A 25272-nucleotide genomic window follows, 5' to 3' on the forward strand; every position below is an offset into this window, starting at 1 on the left:
ATTCTGTGTTTTTCTGTCAATATGGGGTGCTGTGTGTACATTAATAAGAAAAAAAATGAACTTAAATGATTTTAGCAAATGGCTGCAATATAACAAAGAGTGAAAAATTTAAGGGGGTCTGAATACTTTCCGTACCCACTGTATATAATTGAATATTTGTTGTGGAAATAGTGACAGCTGAAGTGGTTGTCGTGCCTCACAACACTGTGTCCATGACTACATTTACAATATGGCACAGTCTTTCGTACCTTATTAATTCAGTAGCCAAGAGATCCATCTATTATGAATAACATGCTGTGATCATTTAGAACATTTTTGCTTGGAGAGGCTAAAGCAAACCACAGCAGCACCCACACTATTTTTTTTTACCATCATGGAAAGTCTGAACATAGTCATCATTGTGTAACATTGCTGTCATCACAAAAATTATGCCTTTGAGGAGACTTGAGTCAAACGTGACACAGGCTTGCTTACTTGGAAGCTTTGTTTCCTTCATTTGCCTATTTGATTAATACAATTCAGAACAACCTTTTATTTCTTTTAGTGATAAAATACACAAATGGTGTATGTCTTCTCTAAGTACCTGTCAGAACAACACTCCAGCCATCTAAACCAGAGCACTTACATAAAGAGTATCTATAAACCATAACCACTCCAGAAATCCACTTCTTTGTTTCTGAGGAAACAAACCAGATTAGGTGACAATGAGTTTGGCCAAGAAGCTCTGAAATGACAGTGTTGTGTGGCTTTCTTTTGGAAACCGTGAGAAATGGAGATAGGAGAGGAACAAAGAAAGGATAAAGTTATGTCCATAAACACTGTGGCTCTCCCCAAAGGGAGAGGAGGCTGTAAAAACACATCTGCCCTGAGCTTTGATCCACCGCTTCATTACAAGGCTGCTATCTGCACTGTTCTTCCAGCACACATCCAGAAGTACAGATGGGGCACCATCAAAATACTAAACTTTCTATCTTCTGTGGATCACAAAAAAAAAAGATATTTTAGAGCCAGTGGGGTTCAAACAACACTGGAATACAGAACTAAAAAAAAAAAAAAAAAAAAAAAGATTAGACATTTTTCAAAATATCTTCATGTTCCACAGAAGAAAGAAAGCCACACAGGTTTGGAACAACAAGAGGATGAGTAAATGATTCCAACATTTTATTTTTGGGTACTCTCCCTTTAATTAATGTACTGTATTTATTAAATGAGTATAGTCAAAAGACACATTTGGAAGTGTTTTATTGTAACAAAAGGTACTTCAATTTAAGAAAAACTGTTCAATTATCTATCAATTCCCATCCCTAACTTAGATTGATTCAAAAGTTAGAACGATTTTTTGTTTTTGTTTTTTTGAACAAAAAAAATACATCCAGCAAATTGATCAGAAGTGACATTTACAATGTTACAAAAGACTTCTATTTCAAAATAATGCTGTTTTGAACTTTCTATTAATTAAAGAATCTTGAAAAAAAAAGATCAGTTTCCATACAAATATTAAGCAGCATTGATAATAAAAATAAATGTTTCTTGAGCACCAAATCAGACATATTAGACTGAAAATTCAGCTTTGCATAATCTTAAAGAGTTATTTAAAAAAAAAATGTTTCACAATATTACTGTTTTATTGTATTTTTGATCAAATAAATGTAGCCTTGGTGAGGGTAAGAGACTTCTTTCAAAAAATCTTATAGAACCCAATTTTTTAAACAGTGGTGTACAGTATGTGTGACCAAATACAGACTCAATTTAAGCTTGCCACCTACTCAAGGTGTTTTAGACTGTACATTAAAAGGAAAAGGAAGATACGTCTGCCGTCTCAGTTGTGATGACGATGCTATGCTGACTGTGCACCCGCATCGCTTTTTTGCTACGCAACAATGAAGAATCCTTCCCGCTTAACCCACATCAGACCACAGCACAGGATGTGAATCACTCAAGGAACCGTTAATCTTGCTTTGACAGAGGATACAAGTCACCTTCCAGTTCATGAAACACCCCTTCCAGGGTTTGAACCGGTGACTTTCCAAATAGTGCCATATATATTTTTCACGCTCTCTCTTGCTGAAAGAAACCACACGTTACATCACTGCTCATTCTAAGAGTCTAACCTTAAGACCTCTGGATAGGTGTTATGGCAGCTCTGAGCAACTGATATAAACTTTGTTTTGCAAACTGAGCACTAAATCAAATGGAAGGACCACAGACAAATTCCCAAACTGCCTCAAAACATGTGGCGTCATTCAGACTCTCACTGTCAAGCTCTGCGGTGAGAGAAACTCACCATAAACATATGACAACACTGGAAGAACAAATTCACTCAACCATTATCATTTTCAAATTGAAATTCTACATCATATGTTACTCATACAGCCGAGCTGCATTTCTTATTAAGATTCATAACTTTCCTGGCTAACTTCGATCAAAAAAAAGAGAAAGAAACTGTGGGAAAAGGCTCCCATTGACAAATTAGAGCGGAGCAACTGAAATAATTGTTTTGTCATGAGAGAAACTCCAACTCACTCTCCTGATGCCTCTCTCCTCCAATCTGCCAAATAGCAAGAGCACCACCGCAAGCTCCTGCTAACCCTTCCTCGCAGCATATACAAGCACAGAGAACCACATCCTGAGCAGGGGAATGCAAAAACAAGGGCCCTGCTTCCATGAACTGGAAAAGCGGTTACACAATGTGAACTTTTCACTGTCGAACTGGATAACTTCACTCGAATTATTACAATTCTTGCTTTCATTGAAAGCCAAAGCAACGCAGGAAAAAAGGGCTGAAAGAAAACGTCTTAAAGAAAAACAATGGCAAATGATTCAACTCGAAAAAGTACCGACATTAATGGCAGGATAGATGGGAGACTGTCTTCGTCCTTGATGTCCACCCAAGGTGGGCGGCTATGTGCAGATTTCCCAGGATTCTATTGGGAGATGGAGTACAAACAACCAAGAGTCTCAGAGGGAAGAAGTGGACATGAAAAGATTTGAAGAAGATCTGATGAGGCGAAGACAAAACAGATAAGGACTCTGGACACACAGGAGGAAGTCCAAGCAAGGACTCTTTCACTTGGACATTCATGGCTCCAGAGATTCTACCTCTGAGTATCCTGTTAAACCAAATCAAAGTCTTTATACTCGCACACAACTGTTGCCATAAAAGTGGGTGAGTAAGAGGGCATGTGTGTGAGCCAAGTAAAACTGTGGTCTTGTTTCCGAGGCAAAATACATAGTGTACCAGTGATGCAACTCATGACTTCAGAATGCAAAACCTGGATTAAATTTCCTACTGTAGCTTCAAGATGAATAACTCTATAGACCTTATGCACCAATCTTTATAATACTGTCTTTGAACTTCCGTTTTCGCGGTAGCCCTGTGCATTTCTATGGCATCGCTGTCAAATAATAAATAGCTGGTGAAGTGGATTTGATTGTTGTAGAGTTAATGAAAGCTGCAGTGAGCATTGCAATGTTTAAAGCTGATGTCTTAAAAAATGTCAGTAGACCCAGAAGATTTTAAAACAAGCAGTTCATTCATAAATATGTAAGATCGCTGTGGAATACAAACCGGAAGACAAAAGACAATAAGCGTAGCGCTGAAAAGGAGTGGGGCTACATAAGGTCTATAACATCTAGGGATGTACAAACTACATATTTTCAATCAACTCATCAGTGCATTCACTTAATGACCACTCGACAAATTGGTCTTAAAGGAATAATGGGTCATTAAAGGGATATTTCACTAAAAAAAAAAAAAAATGCGGTCATCATCATTTATTCATGTTGTTCCAAACCTGTATGAATGACTTTCTTCAGTTTGACATCAAAGAAGATATTTTGAGAAATGTTTTACTATTTGCAATGGAAGTCAAGAGTAACCATAACTGTTTGGTTACCAACATTCTTCAAAACATCTTCTATGTTCCACAGAAGAAAGAAAGACATACAGGTTTTGAACAACATGAGGGTGAGAATATGATAAAAAAAAATTAGATTTTGGGGTGAACTATACCATTAAATGGAATTGGGTGAACATGAACATACCCTTTAAAGAAGTCCTGTATAATTAGGCTGATCTTAGTTGCTGATCCACTGGGATTTTTACGCCCAACCACCTCTAGGGTTTACAAAGCAGATAAGAACAGGAAACTGAGGCTACAATTTGCACAGGCTCACCAAAATTTGACAGCATAAGATTGGAAAAATATTGCCTGGTCTAATGAGTCTTCATTTCTGCTGCGACATTCAGATGGTGAGGTCAGAATTTGGTGTAAACAACATGAAAGCACGGGTCCGTCCTGCCTTGTATCACTGGATAAGGCTTCTGGTGGTGGTGTAATTATGTTTTTTTGTTTGTTTGTTTGTTTTTTGAGGAGGAGGATATTTTTGGCACACTTTGGGCCTCTTAGTACCAATTGAGCATTATTAAATGAAATGAAACAATTACATCTGAGAGTTTAGCGCTCAATAATGCTCACATTGTCTCAAATATAGAGAAACTCCAACTCACTCTCCTGATGCCTCTCTCCTACAATCTGTCAAATAGCAAGAGCACTACCACAAGCTCCTGCTAACCCTTCCTCGCAGCATATACAAGCACAGAGAACCACATCCTCCAAGGCCATGTACACACTGTAAAGTTTCAAGAGTGATAACTGCATTTAAATGCGGGAGTGAGTCCCCTAAATTATTGTTCCATGTGTGTACGGAATACGACTCACTCCTGAAACTGCAATGATTTACACAGTGGTAGCCACAGCAACGTTTTGGCATCTCGCATGTTTGGTATCCACTATTCTGACTAGAGTAATATAGCAGTGACAAAACACTCGTTGTGTTAAACAATTTTAACTAAAGCACAGTTGACAAAGGCATTGTGTTTTGTTTATATTCACAGTGTGCTCTTGCAATATTGCCATGACCGTTAAGCGTTATTGGGATATGTTATTTACCGGAGCAGAATTCGGGTTAAGGTGCAATGCCGACACCTACTGTACATTAGGATGTCAACCAGATACTGGTGCTGGATAAGACAACCCTAATTAACAAGATAACGGGATTTCGATTTTTAAAAAATCATGATTATTTGGGATGCACCGATACCGATACTAGCATCGGTATCGGGCCCGATCCTAAGCTTGTGTACTTGTACTCGTACTCGTAAAAATACCCCCGATACCAAAGACCGATACCTCACGTGACGTAACTGACGGAATTGTACATGCACAGAGACACCGGTGGCAGCAGCAGAAACAATGTCAGCCTCAAAGGTGTGGAAATGCTTCAAAATTAATGATGACAACACACACATTGCGAACTGCATGCTTTCAATCACAATTCGCTATCGATTAGTGAAGGCGGGATGGGCAGAATCGCGCTGAATGACACAGACCAGAAACGCGGCCTCTCACGTGCACTCTCTCTCTTTCTTGTGCGCGATCCCAGTTCTCTCAGACCGTACACGATCAGTTCTCCTCGCGTCTGAGTGGTCAAATACACACATAGTTGTCAAAATGTCCATCGTGCGGATTATCTCACGTAAATACAGTCAGTTATGGCTTAAGTAGACATAAACATTTGGGTGAAATTTTGGGAACATTTGGGATTCGGTCCAAAAGGGACCATAGCCTATATTTGTCATTAATGTTAATAAAACAACAAAATATGTTAAATGGATGTATACATGGTCAATAAACCTACTGTATCTGAAAAACAAGTTTATTTAATTTGGATCTCTATAGTTTTTGTTTGTATTGTATTTTGTATTGTTTGTATTTTGTTTGTAAATTTCTTTTTATATAACAACATATATATTGGTAATTATGCCCTTTGAAGGTTATTGGACACTGTAAAATTTTGTTCTTTAAGTTTGTGACAAGCACATAAAAATTATTACTTTTTTCATTAGAGTAATAATAAAGAAGCTGTCCTACATTCATTAGTTCACTCACTGTGTTGTGCTTGGAAAACTGCAACATCACAAAAAAAAGAGAGAGAGAGAGAAATTAATAAATGTATAGGTATCGGTATCGGTATTGGCGAGTACTAGAAAAAAAGTATCGGTACTCTTACTCGGTCCTTAAAAAACAGTGTCGGTGCATCCCTAATGATTTTTCAAAATTAAATACCAATATTTAAACAGCATGTCATCAAATATCACAAATGCTATATTTCTTCACACAGTTCACAAGGGTCTTAAAATACACAGGTGCCTTTAGATTTTAGAAAGGGGATTCTTGGCTTTAAAATGTTTGAAAACCCCTGATATAAATTTTCAATGTATGCACTCAGTGGTCATATTTACATGCTGCACTCACTGATGTGTAGAAGCCAGGGCTCCATGTCTTAGGCCAAAGGCATTTAGTGGTCCACCTCAGAGAGCAGTATAGCGTAAAGAGCCTCAACAATCAGCCCTTTCCAACTACTCATTTGTCGCCCATAATAAGCGAGAGGGGAGAACAAAACACATAGGAATTAACTACATGAGTCCAGAATCCAATTAATGGCATTTGCAGAGAATGGGTTCAAGATTGGGAAACACCATACAATAAAGACACATGTACTTAATTTTCTTACATTCTTTATATATTATATAAAGAGCTAGAGAATAACTAGTCACCATCTTAGGCAAGCCCACAGACAGTCCATAGAATAAAATCAGTTTACCCCTTCAATAATAGTTAGACAGTTTTGTTAGCTTATAGTGTAGCCAACTTTTTTCAAAGAGGTTCACTTTACTGTAGCTTAACTACATTTAAGTAAACTATAGCTTGGCAAGCTATGTTCAAAGTAGCTTCTCAAACACTGATTATAAACATTATTTCATAACATAAGAAGCTCTTACCACATCCAGGTTCAGATTTCCATTGGGAAGTGCAGAATTCTCTGGAGGACTGGCACACACTACAGCACGCTCGGGAAACACACGCAACTCTGTGAAGGTCAAAAAAAAAAAAAAGACTGATGAAGCTGTAGCTAAAGTAATGAGGAAACCATTTAGCAGAATATAATATACAATAAAGTTTCTGTTTGAAACAAAGGGTGAAATGGGAAAGAGAGGTGAAAATATGCATGATATTTATAAGAAATTCTCAGACATTTGAAGTAAAAAGTTAAAAAAAGGGAGTTAAGCGACTAAGATGAATTTACAGGAGCTTCAGCAGCATAAACTGACCTCAATGCCCTCTTCATGGGAAATATTGAATACTGTTGAAAAAGCTTTATTTGTTGTTTTTAAGGAAATGGCAAAGTTGCCATAAAGTTGAATGTCAACACTGGGCGACTTCATGTCCCCACTGCCCTTCAGTCAATAAAGTTTCAAATATGTAACTCGATACAAGTAAAACAAACCACATTGTTTGATGTATTTTCCGGTTTATTTCCTTCAATTCTGGCCAAATTTAGCTTGAAAAATGAAGGCCAAGCAAATTGTTCGTCAGCTACTTTTTCTTCATGTTATTTTTCTTAGATCACTTAAAATAATCTATACCGGACAGCCTTATTAGTCTGTACGCTCCTACTTTGTTTGTATTTCTTTGAGTCGTGTTAAACATAAATCATGTACAATGATGTTTGTAATTTCCTTCACAGAGTCTGACATACCTCTAAAGATACAGTGAAACATTAGTCAGAACTTGTTTACTATGATAAGCAAACCACATTTTCCCCGTGAGCTGCTGTCAAGCCTGGCTCGGTTGGACTTGGTTTTAGTCTCAAATATTTGAGCTCTGCCCCTATTAGGATGGAGTGCATTCATCTCTTCCCGTCTAGCCAAATATAATGGGTGGTTTCTACAAAGAAGTTTCTCTTAGATCTGTATAAATTTGACTTGAAACCACAAGTTCAGCACAAAACGTACTTTGAATCATGTTCTGAGTTGCCAAGTAAGTGAACATATTTCAGTCGTCTTTTTCCAAAATAAAAATGATCCGGACAGTGACCTCCGACTGAGCCTGACAGCTGTACGAACTAATAACAACACAGGTGCTTCTGATACAATCATCTGTTTCATGAGGAAACTTAATGTGGAAAAAAAACTCAAATCATTTTCCTTTAGTCTAGGAGGAGAGGAAATTAACTACCTCTGTAGTGCTGCCTGACAATGCATCTCAAGTTGACGTGTCGTTTCATGAAGTGCACCGCCAGACGAACATTCCCACCTGCAGAAGCAAATACATTTTATGGTCAAATTTGTTACAAGCCAAAACACATTTAGAACAGGTAATATTGAAACAGCGTGGGCTTGACACATTAAACTAATTATGAAACAATCAGATTTGGGACTGCCTGTTTGTTTAAACAAATACACGTTTACGAAGGAGGAAACATTTTCTATGGAAAATAATTTTAAATGCAAATCAGCACTTCATTAATAGTCTGTGACACATCTACTGAACATGGACGTTATCAATTATATGTGGCCATACAAAAGGCCAGAACAAAGGCTGCCAATGTCTGCCAAATATGACACTGTTCATAGGCTGTTTAATGTCTGAAAAATACCAAAGCGTTTAAGCAAATGAGAAAGAAGCCTCATCATAGTTCAGGCATGAACGTAAGCAGTGCCAGGGGCTTCTTGGCCTTTGAAGTCCACTGTAACAAGACTGACTGAACGCTGAAACTATTTACAGCCTCTACTGGTAAGAGAGTTTTATGAATTCATCCTTCATTCCTTTGAGAACAGCATATAATGTGCCACTTTGCCTGCATAACCTGTATTTTAGATTGCAAAAATCTCTAAACACTGGCTGAGTGGCTGAAAATTAGCACTGAAGACTGTTATTTATTATTCTTACACGGCTCTCTGAAATACTCAATAGTGATTGGTCGATTTCTGCATTCTGAGGTCAAATATTTTAGCATAACTGCTATACTCTATAGTGGATAAATAACACTGTGCTAGTGTTGTGCCTCTTGTGACCATAGACTGTAAAAGCTCGTGAAACATTCAGCAATCTCATTTTTCTCACATAATAAATTATTTAAAGTGGGATAATGCAGTCAGCAGGTAATTGTCAAAAAATAAACCTCTTCATTAAGATATAAGACCTGGTCATTCTGTCAGCAGTTTTGTAACCGTAAGATGACAGGTGAATAAATGAAGATTTATTATAAAATTTTGCACAATTATGTTCACACAAAGGAAGAAGTGAATAAATAGTGTGTATACAAAGGCCAATCAAACTGATGAAATTAATAAATTGAAGATTAGTTTGTGACTCATTCACGATCGACATCCATCAAAAAGAATCAGAACTGAACAAGCATTCTGGATATTACCAAGAAATCTATCCAAAGCTCAAACACTCTTTCGAAAAAAGGACATTTTCATTGTAGACCTTCTGTTGTGAGCTTAAGTTTAGTTTGAGGTCATTCAACTGGTCTGAAAGCAGTTTTTAATCTGAGAATATTATACACTATATTAAGCAATTTGTATATGTAATAATAAGAATATAATAACATACATAGAAATTAAATAATAAATTTAAATTATTTTATTTAAAAAAAATAAATACTTGATTTGCTCAGTCCGAATCATGTTATATTATATCATATTATATATAAGCAATATCACACGAGTAGCCATGTGATATGGCTGTATATCAGCATGGCTGTGATTCAGCCATAGGTTCGACAGCACAAATGTGTAAATAAATAAGAACAACAACAGAGTGTCTTTAAAAACCCTCTTTTGTGAGGAACTATTCATGAGGAACGCCACGTATTCAAATCTCAAGTTGACAGTTTAACAGTTGAGCACAAGCTTCCGTTACTAATTCTAAAACTTCACTTTAGAACTAGTAACAAAGAAACGTTGAGTTGCTGCACTGTAATATGTAGAGTATTATGAGAGAGAGAAAAAGAGAGAGAGAGATAGAGAGAGATCGCCTGAGCGGTGTATTACATGCATCTAGCTGATATTCTTCAGGTCAATCTTATATTCACAAAATCAGTTTGAATGTCCGCTGAGGAAAGCAATATCTTTAATTGTCTTTGTCCTTTTACCATATAAGACATTCCCATGACAGTGCTAGTCAATGCATTTGTCAGTTGTGTCTCGTAAGATATTTAAATTAAAAACATGCTTGTTTCAGTCCATTTCAATATAAAAGTCTTTGTGACTGACTGACTGTCTGACTGTCTCATTCATAAAATCAGTCTTTGCCACCATCTCATGGCGTATAAATGTAACTTTTACTGAAGTTAAAATCACTAACGTACTCTTTTTCAATACCAAAAAAATTATTTATATAAAATATTATTTATTGAACAATAATATTTAAATTAACAATAATAGCCATTATAACAGTGTAAGTAATATAGGAAATAAACAAGCAAACAGTTCAGTCAAGTGTACAAAAACAGCGCTCTAGTTAGTACAGGATTTAATTTCAATGTAAATATAAAGTTATGGAAATAAATATAGCCCTCAAAGGTGCTAAAGAGGATCTTTTCGTCGACTGAGAAACCAAAGACTGTTACTGAGTTTTTGAAATGAGCGCATGCGTAAGAACAACCCCCCTCCTTCAACGCTCATTTCGAGGGAACGCCTCCCAAAACTCGTGCACGAGTATTGGAAAACGAATGTTTACCACCAGCATTCGCTGTGTCGTGTTAGTGGATTCGTTATGTCAGACTCACCGCAGGTAACTCATAATCTGCAGTTGTTACTCCTCTCTCCTGACAAAAACATTGCATGCAGCGCCTGTGGAGTGTGGAAAGTTACTGGAGCGCGCAGCTGCGCTCGTCTCTCACAAGGAACGTCATGGCAGTGATTGACAAGCCAGAGGGCCTATCCGCGTACGTCTCTCACAAGGAATGTCACGGCAGTGATTGTCAAGCCAGAGGGCCAATCCATGCACGTCTCTAACAAGGAACATCACGGCAGTGACTGACAAGCCAGAGGGCCAATTGTTTATGCGATGATCGCGTAAACGATTGGCTGATGTTTTTAAGGCCCTACCTCGTGCACAGATGATGTATATTAATATTTTTCCTTTTAATGCACCTAATAAATAGTCTTTTATCAGTTAGTAAAGACAGTTTCAAGTAATACTGCAAAAATGTATAAAACAAAACATCCTCTTTAGCACCTTTAAGCCAAATCTATTAGCTCTCGAACAAGTAATAGATAAATAAGACCAAAGATTGGCCATTCGATATACCTGAAACTAATTATACCTCATGTTTAACCACTATCTACATAAGAGCCAGTAGCAAATTCCTGAAGCACTGGCCAAGATGACACTGTTTTCTGCGGGTACATGAGTGCTGAATGGTCGCTGACGGCCTGGAGCTTGCATCTCTGAAAGCAAAGCATCTAAATAAATTTTCAAATAGGCGCTATGTTTACATATAAATCGCATATCTGAGGTCTAAACAACTATATTCTCACCTAAAAAATTCTTAAATCTACATTCCATTACAAAATAACAATAGTATCTATAAAAATGGTGGGTTTGCTCGTCCGCCATGACACTCACTGTGAGAATGCTGACAGCGGAGTGATTCAAACAGTGAAACGGTTCCTGTGGCGAATGGCTGGAAAGACCTCTCAGCCAATCAGATTCGAGAACCAGAAAGAACTGTTGTATAAATAAATATATATATTGCATGTGTAATAAATTAATTTACATTTTATTTAATTAATTTACATATTTCTATTTATTCTATTATATACACTGCACTTTTTTCATTATCTATGGTTTGGACCAAGAAAATCAAAATCAAATTAAGTGAGACACTTTTTCATTTTTAACTTGAACCTTCATTATATGAAGCATTTAGTGATGTCAACGTTATGTGTTCATTCACTTTTACAGTTGCCAGAGCAACCATACCCACTCACTATTACCATGCCATGTCATTCAAACCTCCTAGTGTTGGAGCAATGACACAACCATTCTGTTTTAATTTAAGAGACAGTGGGCAAAGGAAGAATCCAGCCTAGGTCTGTTTGTCATTGTCCAAGGAATGCAAGATCCACTAGACGCGAAGGCAGAGCACTGTTGCTTAATCTGGGAGGAATTTGTCAGCGAGAGGGGGCCTGGTGAACACGCTAGCTATCTGCTGGTGCAGCTGTAAACAAGAAAACAGGCATGGGAATCCATCAGCTCTCACTCTGTGCCCTGAATAGACCCCTCAGCCTCTCCGCCTGTCTGTGAGAGACTGCCCTAGGCTGCCACAGGACCATAAAATACACACAAAATGGATCGGACAACTATCTTATGACCCCCAAGTGCTTAAGCATATCGGTTCAGATCATAGAAAACATACAGAAAAACAAACTCAATGTGTGCACTCTAAAACAGCCTCACATCGAGAATATTTGTCTATCGTCAGAGTGCGTGTTAGATGTGTCAAATAAGCAAAAATGCATTCGAGAAGACCAGCTGATGTCATTGCAGGCCCCAGTAACAGCTAGCTAGGTCCTCAAACGGGAGCTTGATGTGCTTCTCCAGGTAATGATATGCAATTACAGTGTCTGCCAGCCACAAAACTGTCATCAGCACTCCCAGTATGTGATTGATGGATCTACCGCTTACTTTCTTCCACTTCACAAGTACTGCTTAACAGCAGCTCCTCTCATTGTTTGAATTATTTACAATACCTTTTTCCTCCATTGGCAAAACTAACTGCACTGTAAAAACAAAGGTACAATCTGTCACAGTAAAGAAAGAAGGTAAATTAGGGCTCAGCATCAAACTTCCTGCACATACTTGCTTTGAAATAACTTCCATTCAAAGCTCAAATATGATCATAAACACTGACAAAAACAACAAACAGAGAATTTAAACCCTATTAAACCCCAAACTCAAGTCACTGTATCCAAGATACAAACTAATTATCATAAATGTTAGTTTATCCCACCTCCGAGAATAATAGGCCATGGTAAGCATCTTGTGTGAAACCCCGGTGAGCCTGCCAAACTGGCTCCTAAAGTTGATATACATGTCAAGGTTCCAGGCGATTGGTGCTCTTTAGTTTTTTTTTTTTTTTTTAATTTGCTTAAGGGAAGTGATACAAGACTAGTGGGAACAACAACACCTACCATCACAGAACTGTTCATCTAAGCATTGCAGGTTAATATGACTAATAATATGAATCAGATGCTCCCTCGGGTGTTCCTCTCCATCACAAAGAATTAACCGAGGAGGATTTCAATATCAGATTTATATGCTTTTGAGATGGTTTTGACCTTAAAGTGCTTAAGGGAGAAAGGCAACACCGGTAGAGAGATCAAGATGGCACATGGAACCCTACCAAATTCAATGAGGGTGAAATAAAGTGTGCATGGACAGTATCAACGTCTTATCTTTCCTGCTCCTAATCATTCAAGTATGCAACGAGCCGCCCCGAAAGCTTGGGAGAGTTATGGGAAAATAAAACTCTTCACTCATAACATAAGTCTCTCTGCTAAGCATCAAGAGCCTAGGGCATGTTCTTTCCCTTTTTAACTCTGGTGTGGATGGATAGAACAAACAACGGATTGATAATCTGCATACTTCAGGAGATAAAGAAATGGGCATCTTTCTTGTGTGCTTCAAAAACTTCAGTCAAGTCTATTTCATTCATGTCCATCCCAACTTAGATTGACCCATCCTCCTGCCTCCTTACCAAAAAAAAAAAAAAAAAAAAAAGTTTAATAGCATTTATGTTTCCTCTTTTCCTTCACTTCAAAGAGGCAATTCCCAAGACAAGGCCGACAGAGGATTCTGCTCTAGAGTAAAACCACAAAAAGGCTTGTTTTGAGAAATCAGCTGTTGGTTGATTTAAAAAAAAAAAAAAAAAAAAAAAGCTCTTGCAGCTCTAATTCTTGCTAAATGTGAATATCAGGGTCTTTTTGCAGTTTAAGCTCTTCTAAAGCACCCCGTCTATAAGAAACGAAAATACTGGAGTTATCTAGATAAAGACCGATGTTTACAGCAATGGTTCTCAACTGTTTTTGATTCAGGACCCAGATTTTACAAGTGGCGACTCAACACTTTATCACGATTGCTTATCATGTAAAAGTAAACAAATGTGCCCCCAAAATTAAACACTGAAATGTGTTCATTTCAGCATGAGAGAGATTAAGTCCAGTAGACAGAACTGTAGGCTACAACTATTTGTATGCCTTTCAAACTTAAATATTTGGATTTCTCTACATTATTGTTGCAAATTCCACTGATTTGTCAACAAGATTATTTTATCTAGCTGGGTGAGGTTGTGTTGAATTTTCAAAAAAATATATATATATTTTTGGATGCATCAGTAAGACTGTGTTAAAAACTAATTGCCACCTGATAATGTTTTACATCATATTTCATTATTTTCCAGCCAAATTTGCTTATAGACTTACATTAAAAACAAATGTTCTTTTTGTAATTGAAAATGTTGCATGCAAGTAGCATGTGATGTGAGAAGACGATTGAGATGCCCTCAGAGGAAAAGTGTTCCAACAATCACAACATACATGCAAGGCTTTGCTGACACTAAGCCAAGGCAGAAATATATACAGTACATCAGTAAACACGCATACACGACCCCTCCTGGAGCTTTTACCACTTCCTGGGAAAACAATAGAGAGAACAAAAAGTCAACAAACCAGAAGAATGTTAAGAGGAATGTGAAATAAAATGGAAAAGCAGGGTGAGTGATCCCTTGTCTCCAACTAGAGCCATTCTTTCCATTGATTCAGAGTTCAAAGAAGAACATGAGCTATAAAAATCTCATCAGCTCTAAACAAATGGAGAGCACAGACAGCTCAACATGCGAAAGAATAATAATCATCTCTCAGCACCGCAGTCTAGATCTTGACAAGCCAAAGAGGTTGTACAATCTAAACACATCAAGCTCTAAAAACAGACAACATCAGATACGATTTCTGGTGGTAAAACCGGGTACGATCCATGATATCTGTGCATTCAGCTACTGTGTGCAACAGACGATACCGAAGTAATCTCACAGACGTGAAAACCGGGTATGGCGGGTGGAGAGCGGGTGTCTAGGTGACAGAGTTGGAATTTGTAGAAATATTTTCTCTCACTCCTCACTTTGATGTGAATGATCACCCTCCAAGATCTTGTCCCCCGCTCTTACTGGGTCAGGGTGGGGCTCCCGGGTGATTGTGCGTATGTGTGTGAGTGTTTCAAGGGGGTCGCCACATGGAAGGGCCGAGCGGGGTTTTCCTGGAAGCACATCACAACCGGCTGCGTAACTGTAGCCTGTGCCGAGCGGTTGGTGTGTCTTATCACTCTGTTCAACGTCCACCTGAAACAATATTTGCACATGAGTGTTCAATTTAACATTTGGGTGACCCTTCAGCATGGTTATGAAATGCTGCAATGTGGCCCAACAGGAGGATGCAACACATGATCAAAAGGAAAACTGTAAAGATAAGTAAATGGAGCGCCTTCAGAAACCTCCTTCTACAGTCCTTACAAAATAATCAAAACCAAGACCAAAACCTAACATGGTGACATTTATTGACCAAAAACTTACAATAAACTTTAACATGACACAGCACAAGGAACAAGACTGTGATCAGTCACATTCATAGAGAACATCCCACCTCTTGTTCCAGCAGATGTTCCCTTTAATTAGAGCTCCTAACGCAACGCTTAACAAATTGCCTACACCTGCACTATAAACGTTTATGACATCAGCATGGCTATGAAAACGGGTGAGAACATCAAATGATTTAACACCAACACGGAATTCTTGAACGAAATTTTAAATACTACAATGTCTCTGTAAGATAAACTTTTGCCTGACATGTCTCTTATGCTCACCAAGGCTTCATTTACCCAATCAAAAATACAATGACTGTTTTATATCTGATTCATGTAAATGTAATTTTTATCTGTGATGGCATTATTCCAGTCTTCAGTGTCACATGATCCTTCAGAAATCATTCCAATATGCTGATTTATGATCAAGTAACATATCTTATTATCAATGTTGAAAACAGTTGTGCCACTTAATATTTTTAAGGAAATCATGATTCTTTCAAAAGAACACCATTTATTTGAAATTGAAATCTTTTATAACATTATAAAATGTATTTACTGTCACATTTTATTAATTGAATGCATCCTTGCTGAATAAAAGTACTAATTTCTTTCAAAAAAGAAATGTTACTGACCCCAAATGTTTGGATAGTAGTGCATATACAGTATGAAACGTGTAAGGAATAATTGACGAAGGGCCATTTAATTATTAGGAAATAATGGACACCGAGGTGGTAATGCGGCCACGGCGCGAAGCGTGCATTATTTTCTAATAATTCAACAGTCCAGAGTCAAGACATTTATTTCAAGACATTTGTCAAGATTTTGTCCTTAAAACACTCTTGTGTGTGGGACTAATTTCTTGGGCATCTCATCTCAAGCCTCCGTTGCTAATTCCAAAACATCATTTCAGAACTAGTAATGGAGGCTTAAAGGGTTAGTTCACCCAAAAATGAAAATTATGTTATTAATAACTCACCCTCATGTCGTTCCAAACCCATAAGACCTCCGTTCATCTTTTCGGAACACAGTTTAAGATATTTTAGATTTAGTCCGAGAGCTTTCTGTCCCTCCATTGAAAATGTATGTAAGGTAGACTGTCCATGTCCAGAAAGGTAATAAAAACATCATCAAAGTGGTCCATGTGAATCAGAGGGTCAGTTAGAATTTGTTGAAGCATCAACAAATCATTTTGGTCCAAAAATAACAAAAACTATGACTTTATTCAGCATTGTCTTCTCTTCCGGAATCCTTTCCATTGAATTGATTCCATATTCAGACGAAATTACCTGACCTTCTCAGGGAAAACTATTCCTGTCCGAACAGAGAGCAATTAGACTGAATTATGGTTTTGTAACCAATTTTTTAAGTGCAACTTACACAGTATATGCTTATTTTGGTACAAACTATCCACAAATACTTAAATTATATGCAGGTATGGTACAGTAAATACAGGAATCTGGGACCCTTAAGGGCAAACAGGGAAAAGTGGTGTGAATGAGGGCAGGGAAACACATTCCTCCTGTTTGATTCCAGCAGATTAACGATGTGGGGAAGGCTTCTGAAAACTTGACTTATGTGCTGTTCTGCAGCGCTTAAGGTTTTGAACCTGAGCTAAGGCCTGTCATTGAATCCAGACCTCCTCATCTCTCTCTCCTACTAAATCTATCCCGCTTGTGCGATTATGAATTTGTGTGCATTAAAACTGACTCACCTGGACAGCGCACTGATGCCTGCAAGTTCTTAATGACGAAATATGAAATGCCATTTACAGTGGAAGAACAATCAAACTTCCTTTACCAGACAAATATGTACTCAATTATAATAATGGCCAAAAAATAATGATAGATTCAACGGAGAAAGGCACCATTAACCCTGAGCACATGACCTGCTATTTGATCTGCTCTTGGAGCTTGAATTGAAAACGTTGAGGGGAAAAGCAGGGTGATCCTCTAAAACAATTTAGTAATTCCTGAAGTGAAGTTTGGTCAGGCGGCATGTATAGCCTGGGGTTCATGGAGGCTGTGTCTGTATGTGTGTGTGAGTCTGCCTGACCAGATTGTGGTCGAGAAACAGTCCCATGAATCCCATACTGATCAAGCTCTCCTTCCCCAATCCCTAATTACATACAGAGCCCTGTGGTGGGACAGCACCAGAGAAACACCGCTGACCCCGGACGAAAGACAGGGGTGTGTGTGGTGAGATCGAGTCATACTGAATGTATAAACATCAGTTTCAGGCCAAAGGCGGGCGTGTTAAAGCTGTGTAGATTTGTGTATTTGAGAGTTTGTGTGTGAAAGCGTGGGAGAAAGGTCTGCGGAAAGAGTCCGGCTGTCCAGGGGCTTTTCTGTACAGTGAGACGTGGGACTTAGGAGGTGGATTTGCACAGCAACTGCAACATGACAAAGCATCAAGGGCTAATTCTAGAACAAGGAGACAGACAGACTGACAGGCAGTCAAAAGAGCCCAAGGAATTTCGACAGCTCCTGCTCCCAGGTCTCCATTTCCCATGCTGGTAATCCTGCCTAGTCCCTCTCACATGTTCCAGGGCAGGTAACTGCTGCTAATGCCACCACATGCTTTATATTTAAAGGCTACGGGGCACGTGGGCAGAAACAGAACGCTCTTATTGCAAACTGTTGAAGAGGGGGCACAGATAGAGAGAAAGTCAAACAGCAAGTGAGATTTTATATAGAACAGACTAGAATAAAAAAATCTTACTGACCACAAACCTTTGAACTGTTACATCTATATAGAGTCATTTTTGAGGGGACCTATAATGCCCCTTTTACAAGATGTAATATAAGTCTCTGGTGTCCCCAGATTGTGTCTGTGAAGTTTCAGCTCAAAATACCTCACAGATCATTTATTATAGCTCGTCAAATTTTCCCCTATTTGGGTGTGAGCAAAAACACACCATTTTTGCACGTGTCCCTTTAAATGCAAATGAGCTTCTGCTCCCAGATTCTTTCCAAAAGAAGGCAGAGCTTTAACCGCTCACACTTCATTTGCTCATCAACAGCAAAGCTGGAGAATCTCATGCAGCCAAAATGATTGTCTGATGGAGTGACTCAGGAAGATGTCACAACTTTTAGAATGCAAATGGATGTTTCTGTATGGTTAGTGGATAAATGTATGTAGTTGTTGTGGAGTTGATTCAACTCATTAACTTGTATGTGCCATCATTTTATTCTTTTGTGCAAATCCAGCATTAAATTGACCCTGGTTTGTGAAGAAGTCCAGCATAAAATGACGGCATGGTAACAACACTCCAACCCAGGAAGAAGCTCGTTGTAGTCCCTACCAGCTGTTTGTTATAGTCCTTAAAAAGCGATTTCTGTAAAAGAAATGATCTACCTTTGCATTGAACAGTGAGCATCAAAACTTTGCAGATGTTGTTTATGCTCAAACAGCAACATTACACACTAACTAAAGTTAAAAAAGTGAAATCATAATCAAGGACCCCTTTAAAATCTTTAACATCAGATGATAACCGATATGTTATAGATATATTGCGCATCACTAGAACAAACAAGTCAATTAAAAACGCAAGTCAATTTGTCAAATCTCAAATTAGCTGACAGCAGCATCAAATTCATTTCAAAAGTAAGTGCATGTGAACATAACCGTATTTATCACTCTATACCAGCCTATTCTGCTGCTGCTGTGTGAACACAGCCAGAGAGAATCAGAAGTGAATGGAGTGCCACAGCCGGTCCCACATCCCTCCACTCACTGTGAGTGAGATCTCACTCCCTCTGTGCCCCTGTAAACACATTCTCCAGCGGTAAGGCTATCTGTTGCAGTGCACTTGTGCTGGCTATAGGGCTGGGTCACAGGCAGCCAGCACTGCTTTAAGCCCTCCTCACAGGGCCTGCCAAGAGGAGTCAGCCTGGTACACTGTGCAGCGCTCGCAAAGCCCTCTCCCACGGCTATTAGTGACCATTCATCTGGGGAGCCTGGGAAAATGCATCTGAACCCGGCAGACCATCAGGGGGAACAGCCTGCCAGGTGTTCCCTCCCCCTCTGCCACACCAGCACTGTAAGCCCTGGCACCTGTGGGAAAGAGGAAGGGGCTCAGCGAGGAGGAGGGGTATGAAGGAGCCGCCCACCTCTTTTCTCCTCCCCTTCATCCATTAAGACCTGCTAATCAGATCAAAACGTGGGGCGGATGTGCATAGGTAAATGTCAGAGTTACCTAAAAATGGGTGAAAATGCAAACAGCTGCGTTGTAATTGTAATTGCCTCAGCGTGGTTGAACTTGATGGAGGGCTTCTTGGTTTACACTTCAGGAATTTATTATGTGTGACACCTACACTAAAAGAATATTAGTGCTACTTCCATTTGGACAAATAAACTTTACAACCTGTAGGAAGCTAAGAACTAATGAGAAACGACCATCGCAAAAATATATAGTTACAAAGGTTTACCACAATTTCCTCAACAATCAAACTGTGATAATTACAATACATGTATAATATTTGAATACATATAAAATATATTTAAAATACTTAAAATTCTTAAAAATCTCTCTCTATTCTTACTGAATATCTCCAAGGCTGCATTTATTTGTTTGGGGGAAAAAAACAGTAAAAACAGTATTATCATCAAATATTACCATTTAGTTTTCTATTTTGATATATTTTAAAATGCATTTTTTTTTTTGTGAATTTGTGTTCAAGAAACAATTTTTATTATTATTTCTGAAAACATTTGTTCTGCTTAGTATTTTTTGTGGAAACAGATGTTTTTTTTCAGGATTGATAAATATAAAGTTCAAAAGAACAGTATTTAATTGCAAAAAAGTCTAAAAGTCTTTATGATCACTTTTGATCAATTTAACGTGTCCTTGCTGAATAAAAGTAAAAGATTATCTTTGCCATTAATTTTGAAAAACATTATTTCAACATATTTTTTAGACAAAATAGTAAAGAATTTTAAGATTGCTGAGAATTATGATATCGATGCATCCCTAGACAATGACAGAAAGATTCGTACACGTTTTGAAAGAGAAATTAGGTTCACGTACCAAAAATGACGTTATGTTTTCGTCACTCTGAAGCTAATATAAAAGGAGGCATGCACATTGAATGATCACAGTATGATGACTTTTTTAACAGTTATCAGAGAAACATACTTGGATTTCAGTCCTAGCATGTTATACAGCAATGTTGTTGATAAATGCCAGTGTCGCTTTAATGCGTAACCACATAATCGTGTTTCAAGAAAACTGAGTCATCAGAGTCCCGATGTTTAGTCGATCAAAATCCTTGCTAGTGCCCAAATTCGATACGCGGATTCACACAAAATCAATTTCACACAAATTAGTTACATTCCAAACTGAAGGAATGCGAAGTGAGTCATTCATTAAGTTCTCAAATGTGTGTATGTTTGCTTGAAATAGATGTAATTGGATTGCTTTTGTGAACTCTTTTGCAGGAATTGATGTTTTAATTTATGGGTTTTCACAGTAAAAATACACCTGGAAAAATGAGATGATGAGAAAAAGCAACTCTTATGGTGTAACTCTTACAATGAAAGACTAAGATAATTTAGCTTCATCTTAAAGAAAGTTCTTTGGCAGAAACTTTAAGCAAAAATCTAATTAGCTCATGTTCTCCATTTAAACCTAATAACTCTATTTTGAATTTGTAGCATCAGAGATTAGGTTAAAGCACTTGTAACGTAGCAGCAAACAGACTCTCTGGGTGATAGACATGGTCATCCAGAGGCTGCAGTGGCTTCTTTCATAAGAAGAGGGAATAATCAGGGAAAAAAGACATCTGCCCTGAGTGCAACAAGTATACCGTTCATCTCACTCCAAAAAACATTATTTCTTAATAAGGGGGAAAAGTCAGTGAGAAACCTTACTTTTGCCCTTTTCAGGGCAGACATGCTTTAACAAATGACTAATAAAACATTGCAATCTGCTGTCTTCCAGCAAAAAAACATTTTCTTGGTTAGTGTGCCAAGAGTCCGGCTCGTGCTTCCACCAAGCCAAGACATTTGGTGGGAAAAGTTCCCCCTTTCCCGCCCTCTCCAAAGCATAAATAAATCAACTCGCTATGAGCTAATGGGGAAGCATGAGGTAGTCAGTCAGAGAGAATCTACAAGGGCTGACATTTGGAAAATGGCCTTTGCAGCTGAGAGCAGAGCAGACTGGTCAGGAAATGTGTCGGCATGTGACACGCTCACTGGATATGATAAATGTGACATGCATGTTCAAACAGCCACACAGAGGTTGACAACAGACACATCTAAGCGGAGACTGAACACAAAACGTCATGCTTGATGCATGCCATTTATGCTGACATAAAAGAAAGGGAAAAATATGTCTAGTGCATAAGTGAGTTCACACAAAAGGATCTGGGGAGAGTTAATAGCTGCTGATGGCCGACAGCTGGAGTAGTCACATGTTCTGTGACTGGGAAAATCGCAGAACTCTTTGGGTACATTCCAATCGCCTAAAAGTGTGTCGTGAAGTGGACTTCAAGGTATTTGGCCAATTTAATTGGAATTACAAATTATAAGGAGTTTGTATGCTTAGTCCAACAGGCACTGCAAACAATTTAGGAAGCAAGTATGAATGTCACTGCCATACATATTATAAATGAATCAAATCACATGTACTGTCATATAAAATTTCATATAAACATTTATCATTAAAGTCCTCATGAAATCAACATTGAAGTTTTTTTTTTTGCTTTTAATATGAATATGTTAGCCTTAAGGTTATCTTAGGGCCCTATAAAATCTGTTTTAAAATTCCATTTTATTTATTCCCAAATTCTGTTTTTTTCCCGTTTTAATTTTTCTGGATTCCGTTTTAATTATTTTTTGACTCTATTTTAATGGTTAAATTAAATTTAAGTGATCAAAAAGCATGTCTAATTTATTGAAATAATGAATCTTGTCCAATTTACCAACAATTTAATAAAAGTTTAACAAAAAAAACATTTTTTTTTGTTTGTTTGTTTTTTTTTTGTTTTAGGGCCCTACGTTTTATTCTTTCCCCTCAAATTTTATTTTTACCAAATTCTATTTTCTGGATTCTATTTTAATGGTTTAATTCCATTTTAATAATCAAAAAGCATGTCTAATTAATTGAATTCTTAAAAACAACAATATTAATTAATTAAAAAATATATTTTTATGATTTTTTTTTTTCTTCAGAAGTTCTGTTGTGTATTTACATTTTTCTGGCAATCAACTAGTAAACTGGTAAATTAAATGGTATGAACGCATACCATTTAATTTATCTTTTAATCATGATATTAAACTTTTTTTGTCAAACAATGTGCTGCACAACAGAGCTTTACTGTTAAAATTAAAACATGGAAGAAACACTGAGATTATTGTTTAAAATATATTTTAATAATTTATTATTAAATTAATTTATCTAAATTCTACTGTACAACAGTAATATGTTTTTATTTTGACGGTTTGCCTAGAGCTTTGAGTTTCTCTGTGTTTATGACGGTACTTTTCTCAAACGAAATGATGATAAATGCTGTACGGTTAAACGCTGATGAAGTGACTTTCAGAGCACCTCTGGAGATAAATTTGTGCATTCATATAGTGAGGCATGCGTGCTTCAGCGTGCGTGCGCCCGCGCGATTGTGTGTGAGGTAAATGAAACTGCGCTTCCGCATCATTCATTTCAGAGGCACACAGGCATGCAGGATTCATGTTTAAATAGTCTTTTTGCGGTTTAATATTTAGTCACTAGTCTATATCGCGATTTAATTTACGTGTACCTGCTTTTAAATCATTCATCAAAAATTTGACAAATTCCGTGACATTCCACGTTATTTTTATGACTGGATTCCGCAATTCCGTCCATGATTCCGTGATCGCGGAAATTATAGGGCCCTATTATCTATAAGCTAGTGTGTTCCAAAACAATGACAAAATTTGCATTTAGTAGTTATAAGCCTTCAAAACTTACAGTCTCTCACTTTTGCCAAAATGGATCAATGATTTTGATGACATCACCCTGCACTTCAGCTTCCCATCAGATTTTCTGTCCAATCAATGCTCTCTAGAATCTGATGCGTCCCGTCCCCTACACTATAAATAGACGTTGATACTGTGGCTGAAATCGGTCACTTGTTCACACAATTACTGTTCTATATGGTGAATGGCACATAATGCAGTATTTAGGGGATAGGGAACGATTCAGACTGTGTAAATATTCTTTCAGTTGGGGCGAATGAAGTCACACGTTAGTGTCACGCGAACCACCGCAGCATGCACACAGCCTGCTCCGGTCCAGAGACACGAGAGCACAGAGCGGATCATACGCACGAGTCGGACCACAAAGCGTATTGGACCCATTTGAATTCTACAAAGAATGCTATATTTTAAAGCGATATGGACGACATTAGGAGGAAAAAATGGTTAGACAGATTCTGCCTTAGAAAGAGTACTGACAAGTAGAAGAGATAACACTGGTGCCTTTTCAAACTACACATCCTCAGCTGTTCCCTGTTTTGCTTTAGTAAGTGTTTCATATTAAATGTAAAAGTGGAATCTATTAGACTCTGGCTGTCATAAGCTATCAAATGAGGCTTTGCCAAGCTCAACCGCTCTGGCTGAGCTGTGAAATAAACGCCACATCACGTCTTCCTGTTTCAGTGAAAATTACGTCAACATATTGAATAACGCTGTGCGTACGGTGTTCATATTAGGACTTCCTCACACCTCAGTCATACAACGAAAAGGCGTCATGCCTCAGACTAAAAGGCTTCAATCATCGGACAAAACGGCATCGCGCCTCAGACTTAAAGGCTTCAGGTCTCAGGAAAAACGACGTCAGGTGTCAGGTCTCGTACAATTAGGCATCGAACTAAACAGCCTCAGACCAAAAGGCTTCAGACGAAAAGGCATCAGACTAAAAGGCATCATTTTTTTTTTTTTGTATAGCCTAACTTTCTGTTGGCTTTTATCCCATCATATGTCGTCCTTCAGTTGTCTTTTTCTTTACTGTTACTATTCCCAAATTAATTTAAGGTGTGTATGTGTGCATGTTAATTATGTAGAATCTATCTGTTGATGGTATTCATGTGAATAAGAAAAGAAAAGAACAGAAAAGAACATGCCGATTTTCACATTGGTCTGCAGAAAAACAGCAACGGGCTGAATGAAAATGTAAATGTGACTCTTCCAACCAGATAGTGGTATTCTGTTTTTATTGTAATCTTTTATGCATTCCATTTTTATTTTTATGTATTTGTTTCCTTTTTATGTAAAGCACTTTGAATTACCATTGTGTATGAAATGTGCTAAATAAATAAAATCGCCTTGCCTAATCGATTCTCTGACAGTAGGTGCCGCTGGAACAGCAGAAATAAAGCCGTTTCCTTGGTAACCTACGTACACAAAGCAGCTTAACTTATAACTACGCATTCAAATAGCTCAAAATATTTTTTTTTTACCTCTCATAAAAATGAACCATGGTTTTACTACAAATAAAACAAAATGGTTATTGTAGTTAACCACGGTAACCACAAATTAACCATGGTTTTGCTATACTATAGTTTAAGGTATTTGTAGTAAAATTATTGTTATACAAATAGCCTATCAATCCAAAAAAAAAAAAAAATCATAGTTAACACTTTTAACCATGGTTAATTTTCATATGTGTTCACAATGCAAGCTAGTTGCAATGTGTTATTTTGCTAACTTTTTATAGCCTACATGCAAATAAAACTAGTGAATAATACAAATTTACAAAATAATCTCAGTGGGATATGTTTTATACAACTCAGTGTAATATTTA

The 25272-nt window shown here is 37.6% G+C and overlaps 1 protein-coding gene across 2 annotated transcripts in view; it reads right to left on the reverse strand.

Annotated features, from left to right (window-relative positions):
- slx4ip (SLX4 interacting protein) overlaps positions 1 to 25272 on the reverse strand; it is a 57733-nt gene that overhangs the window by 13041 nt on the left and 19420 nt on the right. For both annotated transcript variants that reach the window (XM_067385378.1, XM_067385377.1), the window contains exons 5-6: positions 8082 to 8159; positions 6845 to 6933 (exon numbers count right to left, since the gene is read on the reverse strand). In XM_067385378.1, coding sequence (XP_067241479.1) covers positions 6845 to 6933; positions 8082 to 8159 — 167 coding nt within the window. The remainder of the gene's footprint in view (positions 1 to 6844; positions 6934 to 8081; positions 8160 to 25272) is intronic.

The sequence above is a fragment of the Chanodichthys erythropterus genome, chromosome 5 (genome assembly GCF_024489055.1).
Source record: "Chanodichthys erythropterus isolate Z2021 chromosome 5, ASM2448905v1, whole genome shotgun sequence".
NCBI lineage: Eukaryota > Metazoa > Chordata > Actinopteri > Cypriniformes > Xenocyprididae > Chanodichthys > Chanodichthys erythropterus.